Raw genomic sequence first — 17,456 nt, 5'->3', positions numbered from 1 at the left:
GTGGTTGGAGGAGCGGTGGACTGTCAAATGGAGATGGTCGGAGTAGATGATGAAGTTTGTGAGACGTTATCAAAGTTTTGGGCATGGAAGTGGTGATAAAATGATTATGTTATGATTTAAATATAATGTTTGTCACAACTTGCATGAACACAAATCACATAATATCATAACTAAAACAAAATAGCAATAATCAAAGTGAAATGAGGCAATGATAAATTGATGATACATGTAGAAGAGTTAGATCCACCAATCAAAAAGACGAAAATAACCCTCTTAAGTATACAAAGTGATTATGATACAAAGAAAGAAACCTGGTTCCATTTTCAGGTTCATCTTCTCAAAGACAATGTTCTTTGTAGCTTAATCTGCTCTCTAAATTTTGCTATGAACTCATCAGCTTTCTTATCTACATCCGGACAGCTATCACTCGCCACCATTTCCACATTCTCTATTAAACTAGCTTCATCATCTTCTTCCTCCTCAACCTCGCTTTCGTCTGAATTTTGACCCGTTTCTATCAACTTTTCTTTTGAGTACCCAGAAAAAGTTTGTGTTTCGTCATCCATAAACCTCTTAATCTGGCTCCCTCTTCTTTCCACAAACCTTCCTATTTCTTTGTCATGTGATAAATATTCGTCCATTTCGGCTTCTTCTCGTGTTCTGAATGATTTTGTTGCTTCTAAAGTATCACTTCTAGATGACTTCTGGATAATGTTTCTCCGGCTAACGTATTCTAGCGATTTTAATCGGATTTCTGAGGATAATGTCGGAGACGAAGGATGAATTTTCTTTTGACATGAAGGATTCAAAACGTGTTTTAAAGATTTCGATTGATATCGAAAAGATGAGTCCGTGGGGTTCATTTCAGACGTATCATGCACGTAAGATGTTTGAGAAAGATCTTCTTTGACTTCCACTCTTCCTGATCTTGATCTCCATGGGATCGGTGACCGCAAAACAATAGAATCGATCATGGAAGATTCAGAAACACTGTTTTTAAAACTGCCAACAGGGGAAAACAGAGGTTTTTCGATTGTTGTTGCTTCATCGGATTCCTTAGCGACAACTACAATGGGTTCCCCTCTATAATACTGAGCTTTCCACGTCTGCACCTTGTTTTCAGAATCATCATCAAAAACTGATGATACTTGAAGCAGCCTGGCCACATATGACTGATCGTTGTTATCAGACTTAAACGGTCCCTCTTCTTTGTGGGTTTCATCGTTTCGTTTGCTTAAAAGGCCGTAAGAGACCGCTATTCCGACAAACACGAGTTGAAGAAACTCCCAACATGTGGTAGTTATTGTTTTGTGGTTTATGAACTCATGGGGTTGGGAAGGGGATAATGGAAGAAGCAAGAAGAAAAAAGATATGAAAATGGCTTTGTACAAGAAATGGGTGTAAAACTTTGTTGGGTTGTTGTCGTTGATGGTAGCTTCTGCCATTGATAAAGATGAGAGATTTTGATTAGGAGAAGATGATGATGATGGAGGACAAGTCTTGAAAGGCAGGGGAAATGGAAAGATTTTAGAATGAGTTGGTTTGGAGCTTATATGCTTTACTTGTTTGTTTTTCTTGCTTTCTTTATAACATTAAACAAAACTTTTATTTCATCTTAGCACAATCTAAACAAGCTCCCCTATACACAAAAGTAAAAAACTTATGGTTTTGTTTTTAGATTTCACATAGGATTCGAATACTTTTGTCGTCTCTACACCTTTGACCAAAACTACCGACATCCAACTTATCTTTGGTCGCATCCATCGTCAGCGCTTTAATCTTCGATATCACATCTATTGTCGCCGCCTGCATAGTCCATGAAGTCCTCTTGGCACTTCTACTAGTAATAGTAATAGTAATAGTAATTTATAGGAATAGAAGCTATTTAAAAATAAATTATATATATCATGTCCACAAATACTTATCTTCACAGCTGGGTTAGGTAGCAAATATATAGTTTTAAGACTTTAGTATTAAGTGTAAAGCATAAAGGGAATGTTGGCATTTTGGTAAATTGATGTATGAAGTAGAACAAGAAGAGGGTGGTGTGGAAGGGTGTTTTGGTAAATGGGAATGGGTAGCAAATGCAAGTAGGTTGCTTGGATGCAGTGATGACTGATCCTCTTTAGGGATTCCAATAATCACCCGGTCATCCTCAATCGTCACTTGTGGTGCAATCGGTCTCGAAAGACTTGAGAGACGGTCATCTACTTTGTTATTAATACGAGTTACTAGTTTCGTTTTATCGTAAATTTGTTAGAGAAGTAACCCAACTCTCAAACCAGTGGTATGCAATAAGTGTAAACAGTTTTATTGCATGACTTTCTTTAATCGTTGACCAAGCTGAGACGCAAAACTAGCAACTAAACTCAACACATTTCAGCACAATTGAGTAGATTCGATCTTCAAACGTTTGACGCATATTAAAAAAAATGTAAATGAAAAACGAAATATTAAGAAAAAAATAAAATGTAAATGAAAAGTGAAATATTAAGAAAAAGAAAAGGAAGAATGTGGACAGTTTACAACTTTTGTGGGTATTTCGGTATGCTTTTCTTCACACTCGACACATCCCATTATTCCATATATCATCCATCAAAGATTGATTAAGCACTTCTTTTTAGGCAAATCCTATTTTAGTATTCAAACCATACTTTAATAACTTTTTTTATACGAGAAAGCTTTTGTGTACTTGTGTTTTTTACAGTAAAGAATATCACGTGTAAACTTATTATGTTTGGGGCTATGTCTAAGGTCGACTCTTCGACCGTTATGAGATCGTATCCCCTGATGCGCGGGAACCGAATGGATCTGTAAATCCTCGCCCCCGTCAGGTTCGAACCCGGGATTAAAGCCCTAATTTATCCCTTCACCCAGATGCCCTTCGAAAATGGACTGAATTCTCAGGACTTTTTGTGTTACTTGTGTTATTTACTTTTTGTTCGTGTTCGTTTACAGCCCTACTCCCAATTTAACATTTTGTGTGCTGTGTCACTCCGCAAGTGAACATTTCTTAGTGTTTGACTTGTGTTATTTGTGATATTAGGCTAATATTTTGTGAATTATAATGATTGCGGGTCAATCTACTCCTAAAAAACAAAAGGAGAGCCAAAAACCACTCAACCGGAGTGACACAAAATGTTAAGTTAAGGCCATGGGGTATGGGGCTTGGGTTGGGGCGTGGGTTGGCTGAAAACGCCCAAGCCACCACCCCGGGGGCTTGGGTTGGGGCGTGGGTTCGGGGCGTGGCCCCATTAGCGTCGGTTTGAAGCCGAGCGTGGGGCGGGGTAGTAAATGACATGGCAGGCTCTCAATGGCCAAACCAAAATCATGCCCCTAAACCCAACCCACCATACCCCATGGGCGTGGGTTTGAGTGGTGGGGGGGGCTCCCATTCCACGTGTTAACAAATGCCCCAACCCAAGCCCCACCATACCCTATATTCTAAGGATGGTGAAAGTTAAAGTAATAGTTAACCCATGGCATTATAGCCTAGTGGTATCTTGGTGGTGGGATAAGGCTTATGACCGCTAGGTCATGGGTTCGATTCCCACAAAGGGGGGTTTTTCCCAGATTTATTGGGTTTCATTCTGAATTGGTGTATAGGCATTATTGCCTAGTGGCATTATTGCCTAGTGGAGATGGATATAATCGGGTGGTTCTACTGGTGGCACGATGATACTCCAGTGGTCCGTTAGTGATCCGAATTTGCCATAGTTAAAGAGTAATAAAATTAAATAACATTTTTTTAATGTATATGTGACGTGATATTAATAAGTATCTCACGTGGTGTGGTTTCGTAAAGAGGGGAAAAGGAACAGAGTATTCGAAACCTTGAAATTAGGGCTTATAACCGATGATGCTACGTCTTTTTTGTCATCCAGATTTCCTCAGATCAACTTGACCTACTTCTTGTGGTTCGATTCAAGGTATGTAACTAACCGATTCGATTCTCAATTTTCAATCTGTAGTTTCAGATTTTGGAGTTGCTGTATGTATCAATCAGTGTATGTTTTTAGGAGCGACTTTATCGGAATTTCATAAGGAGACAATCGGATTTTACCGGAAGATACGGTAGTTATTATTATGCATATTGAAGATTTGAAGAAGGGTGTTGGTGAGTCATCAGGGGAGAGTGGTGGTTTATCGGATTCTAAAAGAGTTTTGGTAGGAGCAGGTGCTCGTGCCTTGTTCTACCCTACTCTTCTATATAATGTTGTTAGAAACCGATTCGAGCCCGACTTTCGTTGGTGGGATCAGATTCAAGAGGTATCAACTTTTCTAACATGCTTGATCTGTTTTCCATATTGTTGTTATTGTTTCTTGTTGATGTTTTAATATGTCTGTGTTCAGTTTCTTCTGCTAGGTGCTGTGCCATTTCCGTCTGATGTGAAACGGCTCAAGGATCTTGGTGTTCATGGAGTGATTACCCTCAATGAGCCGTACGAGACTTTGGTCCCTACGTCTTTATACAAAGTAATCTCTCGTTTTTCTCATTAGCTTATTGTTTCACTTATGTGATTTGTATGACATGTGCTTTACGCACATACAAACGTATGCATATGCGTATATATTCCCATACACACATACTCAAACAGGTATGTATTGTGTTAGGAATTCATTATGCATATACACATATGCTTACACACATACACAAACGCTTTGTGTATGCAACCACACCGAATCTGATTTTGCAGCTGACCTGTTCTGTTGTAACGAATCTGCTATGCATGTAGATCTCTAAATATCTGTTTCGTTTTAATAGTGTGGCTTAACTGTATACGAGTTATTGTTCCTGATATGTATCGTCTGATATAGCTGATCAGTTGTAATAATCTGCTGATTTGCGTAGGCTCATGGTATTGATCATCTTGTACTTCCAACACGGGACTACCTATTTGCTCCATCACTGGATGACATATTTAAAGCTGTAAATTTCATCCATGGTAAATATTATTTGTAAACTGCATGCTCTCCATTTCTTTTCATCTTTGATCATTTGTTTGATTATAATTCGTCTTTTGGTCTTTTCTTTTTGTTGATCAGTGATGACTAGAGTAACATTTTTAAACTGTTTAAACCTTGTTCTCTTTCTTATGAAGGTAAAACGCTTCTCAAACAGGCTACGTATGTTCACTGTAAAGCTGGTCGTGGACGCAGCACAACCATTGTAATATGTTATCTGGTAAGGTATCTGGTGATGTATGTGCGTTTGTGTGCGTATCCCATTCATTTAATATGTTATCTTCTTTTGTTTAATAGATTCAGCATAGGCATATGGACCCGGATGCTGCCTATGCATACGTGAGGTCAATCCGGCCGAGGGTTCTATTGGCATCCGCTCAGCGTCAGGCAGTGGAGGAATATTACCATCTGATAGTGAAGAAGATGCAATTTCCAAGCAATATCTGGTCTGGCAACAGCAGCCAAAGTTGTAGTATGATTTGTAGATCGCCGAGGTTCTATCCAGCGGCAGCAGATGTGTTCACATTTGATGATGGCTCGGTAGTTGTGATAGCTAAAGCTGATCTTGATGGATATGAATATGAAGATGAAAGGCGTGGTGGCGGTCGGCAAATCTGGTCAGGTGTGAATTTGGTTTGTCGGGTTGGAGTTGCTACTTTGGCGAGATTTTCCAGTTTGTTGCACAGCAGCAACAAGATTTCAAGCGTTCGCTTTGTAACCAGGGAGGACAAATACTCTTCGAAAACTGGTGTCAGCATAAACATCCATCTCTACTAGAGAAAAAATATCACTGGTTTGTGTACATATTCTTGCTGGCATGTATTAGCAAAACATACTGATGTGTTCGTTTATACAGTATTCTTGTAAATACTACCATATCATAATATGTATATAAGTATGACACATGAGAGTTTGTTTGAAATCTCAATATTTCAATTACATTAGCTTGGTGGAGTATAACTGAATGTGTCGCATTTGCAAATTGCAACCAGGCGTGCGGTTCACAACATAACATATTTTCAGGACAACAAATGCTTGTGAGCTTACACATGGCACACTAATATATGCCTGAAAGCCCAATTAAATCGCTGAAGAAACTTTTAACTGATGGTGGCCATGTATAAGATGAGTATCCATGCAACAACGACGCCGCCCTCTGTGGGATTTTGTCATCAACTGTAATGGTTTCATCTTTCAAGTACGGGATAACATGTTTTTTTATGTCGCTGTCAGAAATCCCGAGATGATTTCCTGACACGTTGATGTACTTCACTCTTCCAGCTTCATCCAGTGTTCTTAGACCAATCCAGTCTTCAATATAAAGTTGGGTCTGTGATGAAAAGTTAAAAACAACAGAAAAAAAATATAGTTAGAAAGTGGTAGGGGTGTTCAAAAACCGCTAAGACTGGCCAAAGCGTCCAATCAAGCTGTTGGAACTTAGAACCGTCCATATAAACCAAACAAGCCATATAAACCAAACAACTGAAACAAGCCGAATATGTAGTTATGTATTTGTATTGCAATATAATTCATCTTTTAGCATTTACTTTTTTATACAAACTAAAACTTGTGAGTTTGAAAAAAAGAATCGATTAAAACTGCTAAAACCGGATCATTAAACCGTCAAATCGACCAGTCTACCCATCAAACCCATATGGTTTTGTTTGTTGTTTTCCAAAACCATAGTTAGCGGTTCAGGCATTCAGCCTAGAATTTTTGCCAAAATTAGCCAAACAGGACTGTTAACAACCTGCTGTGGAGCCAAAACTGGAGTGAACTTTCCATCTGGGTAGTATCCAAACCAAGCAGTTTCTTTAGGTATCAAAACTGTATCCTGTTCAAACTGTTGCAGCAGCCAAAACACACATATTGGAAAGAGGGAGGTTCAAATGAGAACCATTAAATAGATAGGAAATAAAGGAACCATTTTCTAGTATACATACAGTAAAAGGTCGTTACGTACGTACCATGATAAGCACCAGATTTTGTAAGCTGATTAATCTCTCCTTGTAAGTGGAGTTTCTTTCTTCTGGAATTTCATTGTTAAGCTTTGGGAGAAATCGGCAGTGTTGTAAGTAGGTGTCAATGCTCTGAAAACAAATACTAATCATAATCAATTATCCTATCAATAGAGACAATTTACAAATACCAAATCTACTGTAAACTTTTTTGTGTGATATCTTTAACAAACATGCAATGAAGTTGATAATAACGCGAGTAAGTAGAGGGGGCTTACATTTGGCAATTTCAGATAACCGCTCGGGGCCAGGTGTTCCTGTCCATTAACAAGTCGAATATTGTTAGCAAAATAAGCATGCTGGTGAAGATATCATACCTCAGGTTTCAGGTAATCGGTCGAGTATTACCTAATACCATATCCAGTCCAAACCCGAATACCCGTCCCCAATGTTAAGGTTTTCCTATTGGGTTCAGGTTTTTCCGTCATCCCTACATACCTGGATATAATCACTATAGACCTCTGACTTGATAAGTGCATCTGCTATCTTGCAGAATATGCCGGACTGCAAAACCAAAACATATGATAACCCATGTTACATTTCAGATTAAAAATTAAAAATTAGATCTATTCAGACAGAAAAACTATCGTGCCCGTATTTCACTATTTTAATTTTTACCCTTTGGGGTAATTGATTAACAAACAAATATACCAAACAGATTAGAAATTTAGAATCATACAAAAAGGATTACCACTTCAATTTCTATCAAGCGTGATCTCAGGCTACTAACACATAAATTCCCTTAAACTTCTATATGTCAATAAAAAAGGAAGCACTTACGCCACAAAGTGGCACTGAGGCTGTACCAGCATGAGGTCCTCCCAAGGATATTAGATTATGAACCTGTCTAGGACAAAAAGCACAATTAAATAAAAACATACAATGTTAAATCATCAAGTAGATAATTGAAAAGAGCATCAACATAATGTGTGAACTGATACTAAAACTTTGCAATTTTTAAGTACAACCTCGAAGCATATTGTTTTCTACTTCCTTTAGTATTTGACCAACCTATTTGGTACCCACCCCAAACCCCGAGTGTTAAGTATAACAATGACATGGTGCTTATAACTTTAACTTAGCAATTGTACTCTGTGCATTAAACTAGGGGAAACAGATGTACTTGCCTGAGGTCCGCCATCACAAAATTCTACAACACCTCGGCCGATTACATTACCCTGTACGCAGAGGGGCAGTTAGATATAATAAATAAAGAACGCTTGTTGTAGTTAGAAGCAAAATGAAGCACATTGCAAAAAGAGAAAAATATAATTAGAAGAAACAGCGGATCTTAATAGTCACCTGGGAGAGTCCAACTATGTTGTAACCATTACTGAGTTCTTTCATTTTCTTCACCTGAAGCAACCATTTACATTTACTAGTAAGCCAAACAAGTTGAAACAAAGAGAGCGGAACAATAAAATCATAAATCTTCCTTCACAGAAATATCTCCACCTTGTCGCAAACAACTTGAGTCTGAGAAACATACAACAATAAGATGATTTCAATTAGTAGATTATAAAAACATAATATTTGATAGTTGAAAGCATCTCAACGGACAGGACTACCGAAAATCTACCTGTTCTAGTAAGGGCATAAACCAAGAATCCCATGCTCCAGACCCAATTTCACTAGAGCATTGCATGAGTAACATGGAACCAGAAAGATAAAAAAAATTACAAAATGCAGATAAATCAAACCATAAAAAAGTAAATTCGGCATACATGCAAAATCCTTGAGACTTGGACAAGTCGGTGAGTTCCTGAGTGAACTGTGTCATTCCTTTATTTGAACATTGATCTCCGATACCTGTCATGGAAATTCAGATATTCAGAATCTAGGAACTGGTAAGTGCAACAACTCCCTTAAAGACTTGTTCTACGATCCATCGGTTGAAGTCAGCTGTGAAAATTACAATATATATAGCAGGTTACGGGTGTTTAGGAATATCTAGAACTACTTTACATTCACTTTCTAGTTCTTTTTTTGTTATATCCGTGGAATGTGTTGGTTGTTTAATAGTATTTTATTGTTTGGTCTAGATAGTCATAAATTATCTGACTTATTGTATGGTTTCGATATGGATTACCTTTTATGTAACTGCATTAATTCAAATTTGCTGATTAAAATTACATATCCCTTTAACTACAACAACAACAACAACCACACCCGGTAAATCCCACAAATAGCAAAGCTACTTATAGGGTCTGGGGAGGGTGGGATGTAGACAGACCTTGCCTCTATCCCTAGGGATAGAGAGGCTGCTTCCAGAGAGACCCTCGGCTCCAAAACGAACAACATACCAACACACCAAGTCAAAGAATATAGAAATAAGAAGTCAGCAATACCAAGAAAGTTATAAGAGTGACACAATATAATGTAAATCATGTATAATATCATACAACAACATTTGGGCATGAACACAGGAATGCAATCACCGGTAAGGTCACTTAAAGAATAAGAAACCCTACGCCCCTAAAATATCCCTTTAACTCACTTGGGTATCTAAGTGATCCTGTACACGCAGGCCCGGTACACGCAGGCCCGGTATAAACGATCTTGTCGGCTATTTAGACATGCTTCTCTAGGTTTCTGTTTGAGGGTGTCTGTTGCTATTCATCACCAAACAGCACACATGGATTCTGTACAGATATTCTCTACCAGTGTGCAACAGTTGGTTACGTATGAAAATATTGCTATTCGATTTTGATGCGGGAATATCAAGTGTCAACTCAATTATGTAATGAAATAAATCCACATTTAGTGTTCATTAAGTTTTGTTTTAATTTATGTCCATTGAGTTGATCATAAAAACTCTATATAAGTTCTTATGTAATTTGTATTGGGGGATAGTTTTTGAGTTTTATAAAATAATTATTTGAATTTTCACTTCAAATTCCGTGGCCTTTGGGTTGCAATTTGGGGGTTGGGGAAGAGACACACGGGTATTCGTAGAATCAACGTGTCGATCTTCGTTTCCGTATCACGCGCTACATCAGTTGGTATCAGAGCTAAATTCCTGGCTCAAAATGGCTTGTGAGAGGGATTATCACTTGTACCACACTCTACCATGTTTTGATGAATACGAGGATGAGCAATGGTATTCTTGGGCATGCGACGATGATTCGGGTGGTACTAGTGTGCTCACCATTAGACATGACCACAAAAAAGAGACGACGATCATGGGAGCCGGTGATGACGAATCAAGTTTCAAAAGTCATAGCGTTAAGGGTGATGGTCCTACTATGGTAATGGGTGGTCCAGCGGCTACATTTGGAACTCAACCTGTTAGCATGAGGGGCTTGCAAAAAAATTTCATGAGCAAAGCAATGAAGTCGAAGGCATTAAGAAACACAATAGATTTTGGTGCTTCTCAAATTTACTTTTGTACAATTTTAAAAGGTAATTTTCCAACAAATAGTTTTGAGGAAATTATTTTTGATGATGAAAACCATGGTATACAAAATTCTCATGCTGTAAAAATCTGGTACGAGGTTCTATTTGAAAATTTGGTTGATGGCCAGATTGTGGAGGTTGGAGAAGCTATGTCGTCAAAAGATGCCTATCATATTGATCAAAATGAAGAAAAAGTTGTTAAAATTGATGGGTATTTTGTAAAAAAATACAATGAGGTCCATGGTTTACGACTATATGGTTATTTAGTTGGAACTATATTAATTGAGAGGGCCAAGACAATAGTGAACAAGAAATGGTCCTATGCTTCGTTCGACCCAGGTGGTACAGGTTCAGAGTCAAATGAGATAACCCGTGAAGTAGAACTATTTGGGCGGGCCTTGATAACAATCGAAAAGAATCAGATTGATGTTCCTTTCGATCCAGGTGGCTTTAGCCTAGGACAAAACTCGAGGTCGAGTTTTTCCAAAGGTGGGGAGAATGATGCGGGAATATCAAGTGTCAACTCAATTATGTAATGAAATAAATCCACATTTAGTGTTCATTAAGTTTTGTTTTAATTTATGTCCATTGAGTTGATCATAAAAACTCTATATAAGTTCTTATGTAATTTGTATTGGGGGATAGTTTTTGAGTTTTATAAAATAATTATTTGAATTTTCACTTCAAATTCCGTGCCTTTTGGGAGGAATCTTGGGGGTTGGGAAGAACTACACGGGTATTCTTAGAATCAACGTGTTCGATCTTCGTTTCCGTATCACGCGCTACATCAGATTTCCACCAAAGTTGGAACATAAGTCTATACTCACTCTCCCTATATGTCGATTTCTTAGCCCTTTTAATTGAACTTTGCTCACTTAATTGGCTTAGTTCCTACAAGAAAAGGGAATCCATACACTCCTGGAAGCTATTTATCAAAGGCCTGACCTTCCCCTACGATAGATTTACACTTTAGTAAATTCTCTTACAAGTAGAGGTTAGTTGACCCAAACAATGTTTCTCTTCAGTTAATTATTATATTTCTTCAACAGATTTTCTTTTTCCACCCATACAGCCGATCACATTGAAAATTTAAAGTCCCTCCACTCTTCAGCTTCTCTTTTTTTTTTTTTTTTTTTTTTTGCCAAAGATGAAGCATGACGTTTGCACTTAAATCCATAAGTGATTGGCTTGTCAACAAGCAAAGTCTTAACCCTAAGCACCTGATTGGCTCTTTGAACCTTTACCAATTCAAGCAAAAACTTAGGAGAGTACACCCCATCCATGGCGCAAGTAAGATACCATGTTAGTGGTCTTCGAACTCGTCGGTTTTCCATAAATTACTTGCATTTGGACATTTTTCTCCCATTTAAGGTCAAACACTAGCAGGGAAATCACATGCCTAATGGTAGCTCCAAGAGATCCACAATCACTAACTGTTACGTTATTTTCCTAGGAAAAGCCGCCTTTTCACGGGATTCATCGCTACTATACACACAAGTCTCCATCCTATGAATACTTATCCTAGGAGGAAAAATAAAGCATCATATGAATATACGATGAATACGCAATAGTATGCATGTGCCTTCTTTGTTTCACCTAAGCTCCTAAAAGATAGCTAAAACCCAAGTAACCAGCAATATACAGATACACTTAAATATACAGTGAGAACCCTCAACTATACGAAACAAAAACCATATATAAAAATATGCAACCAAGCATGAACTAAATTTGAACCGATCATTTTTTTTTTGCTGTGTATTGTTTTAGCTATAATTTATTTGTGATTAAAGTGTTCAACTATTGATTAAGGTGACACATTACGAATGGGTTTGACCTTAAAAAGTTAAGATCAATAAAAATATCCTTGAGAGAAAAACAATAATTTGGTGCAAAATGAAAATTATATAAAAAAAATAAATTAGATCCAAGTCTCCAATACATAATGTAAAGTAGTATCCCCAAACTATAGTTGGCAATGGGTTTTAATGTTTTATAACACAGGGTCAGTTAACTTTGTCAATAAATATATAATCACACAACACTTGCTAGTAAACAACAAAGTTGCGCTTTTTTCAATGTAGTAAATTGTAATACAAATTATGATGGGTAGACGACAAAGGATGTACTTGATCGATTCCAAATCAATTACTATGTTATATCGCAGTCCAATTACGAAAAGGAAATGAAAGCGAGTAAGAACCCTAATTTAATTACAGATATAAGTATATAATATTACCGTGAAGTATGATGAAAGGGAGAGAGAAAGATGAGATTGGGAAGAGGAAGAGGATGAACACGGAGATCACTAGTTTTGATGATGATGATGATGATGAATCCATGGGGTGGGGTTGGGTTCTTCTTCTTCAATCCAAAACCCCTGTTTGCTCCTCTCCCTGTGTTTAGGAGAGTAAACTGCCAAAATGGTCCCTTAGGTTGTCACTTTTGTATAAAACTTAAACCTTTTAAATATGGGTCCCTATGGTTTCAATTTTGTTGATATTTTCATCCAAAATCAAAATCTGGTCAGATTTTTCAGTTAACATTCAGTTTTTTTGTCTTTTACCTCTCTTTAAATGAAGGGCAAAATGGTCTTTTAACATTTTATTATAGCAAATTAAAAAATCTGACACTTTTGTCATTCATTAAGGGCATGTTTGGCTAAGCATTTTGTAACAACTTATTGACTTATTGGCTTTTTGAAAAGTCATAAGCTCTAAAATGGTGTTTGGCAATGAGGGTGTATGTGAGTGGGAAAAGTGACTTTTCCAAAAAGTCACTCCATACTGACTTTTCAAAAAGCCAATAAGTCAATAAGCACTTTTCAAAAAGCTTAGCCAAACATGCCCTAAAAGGGAGGAAAAAGACAAAAAAAGTGGATGTTAATGAAAAATCTGACCAGATTTTGTTTTTTGATGAAAATGACAACAAAATTGAAACCATAGGGACCCAAATTCAAAAGATTTAAGTTTTGGACAAAAGTGACCAAACCTTAGGGACCATTTTGACAGTTTATTTATAACGTTATGTATAAACATGGGAGATCATATGATTTTGCCTTTTAACACCATTATATTATAATATTAGACAAGGAGTAAAGTCTATGAATTATTCCTATGATTGGGTATAAATTACAAATTTTATTCATTGTTAAAATTATTTACGGATATCATTTATACCATGGATGCATTTTTTAATCCTCATCGGGAATGTCTAAAAGGTCAAGCAGATGGAAGATATCAATCGTGCAAAAACATCTAAGCTCAAATGGAAGAGTTTAAGGACATGAGATATAGTGTCGATACACGAGTAGATCAATTGCACCAAGATATGACTAGATTTCAAGAATTTAAGACAACATAAAAGCACAATGGATTGGCCTTTTTATGGATTAAATAAAAAAGCATAGAAAAAAAACATGTCATTCAAATAGAAGAATTTTAAGTTATTCAATTCGATTTTCATTTTTTTAGTTGACATTATTGGTACAGTACATGTCCAAAAACATCCAAGATATATTCAAGCAATCGATAAGGAGTCGTGTTAAATAATAACCAACAATCACTTGAAACAAAGTTTATAAAAAGCAAGCTATTTTATAAAATTCCTCCAACTTTTGTAAAATAACTTTAATAATGAGTAGTTATTATATCCAGAAAGAATCTTCCTAATGAAAGATGTTTCAAGAAACCAAACCAATCTTATAAAGGATGCGTTGGTCTATTTCATATCCTTAACAAGAAAAAAAAAGTGTTTGCAAACTAATCTAAGGAAATTTTTAAGCAGTGTGCATGTCCTTGAAAAATCTATAAAATAGATTTTGGGGCTGTTTGGCTGAGCTTTTCAAAAGAGCTTATTTGCTTATTTGCTTTCTGAAAAGCAAATAAGTCAATAAATTGTTTTGAAAAGCTCCATTTTAAAGCTTTTCAAAAGAGCTTATTGACTTATTTGCTTTTCAGAACAGCAAATAAGCTGTTTTGAAAAGCTCAGCCAAACAGCCCCTTTGACTAGACAGGACGACCATAAATTTATAAATTTATGAGAAATTCTCCAAACATAAGCACATTTGATCATGGATCGCTCGTGTGTCAACTTTTTGATAGCTTCTCTCACACTTTCGATTTAAGTAATCTTCCCATCATCACCAACTCGCTTCTTGTTTTTTAAGACAACCTTCACGTCTCGTATATTAGACTCAAGATCAAAGATGGCAAGAGGGCAGTTGACTGTAACATTTATGCTCGTATGTAAAATTCATTAGATAGAAGTTGCATTTGATGATCCCTACAAAAGTGTAATCAGGAAGAAATCTTGGTGACCTTTGTAAACGATAATCTCTGTCAGTTTAAAGGAACGCCAGTTAAGACAAAATATTGGTTAAGACCAAAGAGTGGACGTATGCGAATGTGGTCCCTTATCTCCAACTTCACTCTAGTTATTTTGTGCGACTGGACGATTTTTTTACAACAAATACTCTTATCAACAAACAAAGTTTAATATATCGGAATACATTTAAAAATAACCTATTCACCCGTCACCACTACCTAAATTCTTATAGTATTTATAATCTACACCCTTGATAATAAAATAAATATATGCACAACCATCACAAACACCACTTACAACAAATTCAAGACTGCTTTTTACGCAGTACCCAGTTTCACTGGTTTATCCTGCAGAAACGCGACATCCATGTTCGGTGCAGTGAGCAGATGATCATGAACATGATCATGATGATGGCTATCCTCCTCATCTTCATCCTCCCCTTCGCTCAGCATTGTTAAAGATGAATAGCCGGATTCTGATCCTTGGTCACCTGATAAATAAATAAAAAATTAGCTTCGGTTACGGGTTTTCATTTCAGTCACAGAATAACAAACATGGTAGAATAGAATAGATCACTAGCCAGAATATGTCCCATGCTCAGGTATGTGTCCAACAGCCCGAACTTGAATTTTCTCCGACAGTAGACAGTTGCATAAAGAACCTGCTTATCAAAAACATCATTTTTATTACAAAAAAAAAAAATAAATAAATAAAAGAAAAGAAAAGAAACAGGTACATCTGTAATCCCATTTTTAAAATTATAGTGGCCATTTGTTACCTAGTTTAGCTAAACGATTGACCCATCGCGGAATGGGGTTTCCAGTGAGACGTGTAGAGACTTCATCAGTAAAATGATTGCAATTTTTAGCAATCAAATGATAGGTGTCGCCATGATATTTATTAGAAAGATGTTCCATAAATAAACGGAACTCTGTAGATGACATATCCGTGCTGCCCAAAAGAATGGACCGCCTGAAGACAAAACCTGGGCAACTTCTTGGTTCCACCTCAAACACCCCACTGCTTGGATATTCGTGGGCTCCGAATGCATATTCCATACCATGTGCTGTTAATCATATCATACAATACATTATTCTAATGAAAATTACACCATATATTTATTAACTAATTGTTAAAGGCAAGGCAAGGAAAGTGAAGTGACAACAAAATAAAAATGTCTAGTTTTCAAAGTTATAGGACAGGACCATTACTTATTCACAAACTAAACTATAGTACTATACAAGGTAATAATAGATGGTAATGATCTGATATAGCGTTCTGAAACGCTGAGGACAAGAATCGGTACGTGATTAAATCAGAAGTCCGAAAAGTGACACTGTTATGATAACAGAAACATCAGCAGCATACAGCACCACATGAGTAGACATGACCCAGCTACTAATCATAAGATTTAGTTGCTCAACGCCTCAAGCAGCACTTTCTATCCTATACAAACTCAATCCACTTACTGATATGAAACCACTGAGGGTGTACTCTTGTAAACAGGGTAGGAGCAGGACCCACCCGATTAGCATGGAGCAGCTGGTATTACTTTTCGGGTCAACCCTCAACCCACTAAAGGAGAAACCTTAGCTTATGGCGGGTTAGTGTATCGGCAGTTATTTCTCTTTTCCAGTTTTACCAATTATCAGTTGTTTAATTTCAATCAATCCTATTTCAAGTTCCTATCACTTACTCTGGCCTAATAAGCAAGAAAAATACTGCAAGTCCTTGTGATAGAAGAAGTAAATTTGTATGCAACGGTATGGCACGTCAACGATAAACACCATAAAATAGTAACCAACAGCACCAACGAGTCAAAAAAAATATGCAATTCATTATGGCACAACTCCAATCCTAGGTCAGTTTATTTCTCTCACATACTAAGAGTCTAAGACAGAGTCATAAGAAATAATAATTGAATCATCAAACACTGACTAGACCCTGTGGAAGACTACTCACCAAGTATTCTGTCCACACTGATAAACATAGACCATCGACCAACAAAATTTACGATGAAAACGGAAGAGATTCGCTATTTATTAATGTAGTTGTCAACCACTTGTAAAAGACACTTAACTTACCAACTAAGCAAACCATTAATGCACAAAAATCTAAAGACTAAAACTTTTAACAAGAAAATAAGTCCTTTAATATTAACAAGTGAAGTCAAACTCAAACAGTTGATGAAATATGAAAGTAATTAGAGAATTGTGTACCTTCAATTCCAGAGTGAAAAACGCCCAAACCAAACCAGTACATGTAGTTGTTAACAGGAGTGAGATCATAAACATTTAGATACATCAAAGCATGGTTATTTGATGTGTTCTTCTGCTCTTTCCAAGAAATTAAGGGAAACAGCCGCATTGTTAGACCCTCTCCTACTAAACCCTAATCAAATTCAAAACAAAAACCATTAATTAACCACCGATTGAAAGTAAATTAAGTTAATTGTACTTAGTTGGTACAACTAAACATTAAACATGAATCTGAAGCTTTTAGCTTGAAGAATTACGAAAACTTACATGGATGGATGGATCAGATTAGAAGACAGACAAGACAGATTATGGTTCAATCAAAGAGACAGTCGGAAAAACAAAAGAGGTGTGCGTAGGTATGAAGTAACCAAAAGTTGGAAGGCGGATGGATTATTATGATTGCTTTGTTTCAGGGTCATAAATACTTGACCTTTTCCTACATTTTTATTTTATTATATAAAGGACAAAATAACGGAAAATTCACCATAACTGGTGT

General features: G+C 36.7%; 4 protein-coding genes across 4 annotated transcripts; 1 reads left to right on the top strand and 3 right to left on the bottom strand.

The window, feature by feature from the left end:
• Positions 1-119: 119 nt before the first annotated feature.
• LOC110864300 lies at positions 120-1,608 on the bottom strand. Its single transcript, XM_022113349.2, is given in 1 exon segment — positions 120-1,608. A coding segment is annotated over 1 exon segment (1,155 nt). The 5' UTR covers positions 1,446-1,608; the 3' UTR covers positions 120-290.
• Positions 1,609-3,774: 2,166 nt separating this feature from the next.
• Positions 3,775-5,909, top strand: LOC110864302 (phosphatidylglycerophosphate phosphatase PTPMT1). The gene is made up of 6 exons (XM_022113352.2): positions 3,775-3,929; positions 4,020-4,269; positions 4,354-4,476; positions 4,853-4,946; positions 5,103-5,185; positions 5,263-5,909. Exons 2-6 carry the CDS (start codon positions 4,087-4,089, stop codon positions 5,740-5,742), a joined length of 963 nt encoding a protein of 320 aa, XP_021969044.1. The 5' UTR covers positions 3,775-3,929; positions 4,020-4,086; the 3' UTR covers positions 5,743-5,909.
• On the bottom strand, positions 5,760-12,819 carry LOC110864301 (palmitoyl-protein thioesterase 1). Its single transcript, XM_022113351.2, has 12 exons — positions 12,616-12,819; positions 8,708-8,792; positions 8,563-8,614; positions 8,439-8,459; positions 8,286-8,339; positions 8,111-8,161; positions 7,764-7,826; positions 7,422-7,487; positions 7,202-7,240; positions 6,933-7,055; positions 6,716-6,808; positions 5,760-6,295 (listed from the first exon to the last, which is right to left on the bottom strand). Exons 1-12 carry the CDS (start codon positions 12,716-12,718, stop codon positions 6,023-6,025), a joined length of 1,023 nt encoding a protein of 340 aa, XP_021969043.1. The 5' UTR covers positions 12,719-12,819; the 3' UTR covers positions 5,760-6,022.
• Positions 12,820-14,832: 2,013 nt separating this feature from the next.
• LOC110864303 (deSI-like protein At4g17486) lies at positions 14,833-17,371 on the bottom strand. Its single transcript, XM_022113353.2, has 5 exons — positions 17,228-17,371; positions 16,922-17,093; positions 15,481-15,768; positions 15,283-15,363; positions 14,833-15,192 (listed from the first exon to the last, which is right to left on the bottom strand). The coding sequence occupies exons 2-5, from the start codon at positions 17,067-17,069 to the stop codon at positions 15,020-15,022; spliced, it is 690 nt and encodes a 229-aa protein (XP_021969045.1). The 5' UTR covers positions 17,070-17,093; positions 17,228-17,371; the 3' UTR covers positions 14,833-15,019.
• Positions 17,372-17,456: the final 85 nt, after the last annotated feature.

Source organism: Helianthus annuus, chromosome 6 (assembly GCF_002127325.2).
Source record: "Helianthus annuus cultivar XRQ/B chromosome 6, HanXRQr2.0-SUNRISE, whole genome shotgun sequence".
NCBI lineage: Eukaryota > Viridiplantae > Streptophyta > Magnoliopsida > Asterales > Asteraceae > Helianthus > Helianthus annuus.
The sequence above is the reverse complement of the archived record's forward strand: the minus strand, read 5'-3'. Positions and strand labels throughout refer to the sequence as shown.

Bases quoted from the DNA above. Each gene is read 5' to 3' on its own strand.
- LOC110864302 (XM_022113352.2), top strand. From the start codon at position 4,087: ATGCATATTGAAGATTTGAAGAAGGGTGTTGGTGAGTCATCAGGGGAG. The intron at 4,477-4,852 runs GTAATCTCTCGT...TGATTTGCGTAG, and splicing joins TCCCTACGTCTTTATACAAA to GCTCATGGTATTGATCATCT. The intron at 4,947-5,102 runs GTAAATATTATT...TTTCTTATGAAG, and splicing joins AGCTGTAAATTTCATCCATG to GTAAAACGCTTCTCAAACAG.
- LOC110864301 (XM_022113351.2), bottom strand. From the start codon at position 12,718: ATGGATTCATCATCATCATCATCATCAAAACTAGTGATCTCCGTGTTC. The intron at 8,460-8,562 runs GTAGATTTTCGG...TATGTTTCTCAG, and splicing joins TTATGCCCTTACTAGAACAG to ACTCAAGTTGTTTGCGACAA. The intron at 7,827-8,110 runs GCAAGTACATCT...TGTCCTAGACAG, and splicing joins TTTGTGATGGCGGACCTCAG to GTTCATAATCTAATATCCTT.
- LOC110864303 (XM_022113353.2), bottom strand. From the start codon at position 17,069: ATGCGGCTGTTTCCCTTAATTTCTTGGAAAGAGCAGAAGAACACATCA. The intron at 15,769-16,921 runs GTACACAATTCT...TATGATTAACAG, and splicing joins TTTTCACTCTGGAATTGAAG to CACATGGTATGGAATATGCA. The intron at 15,193-15,282 runs GCTAGTGATCTA...TTTATTTATCAG, and splicing joins TGAGCATGGGACATATTCTG to GTGACCAAGGATCAGAATCC.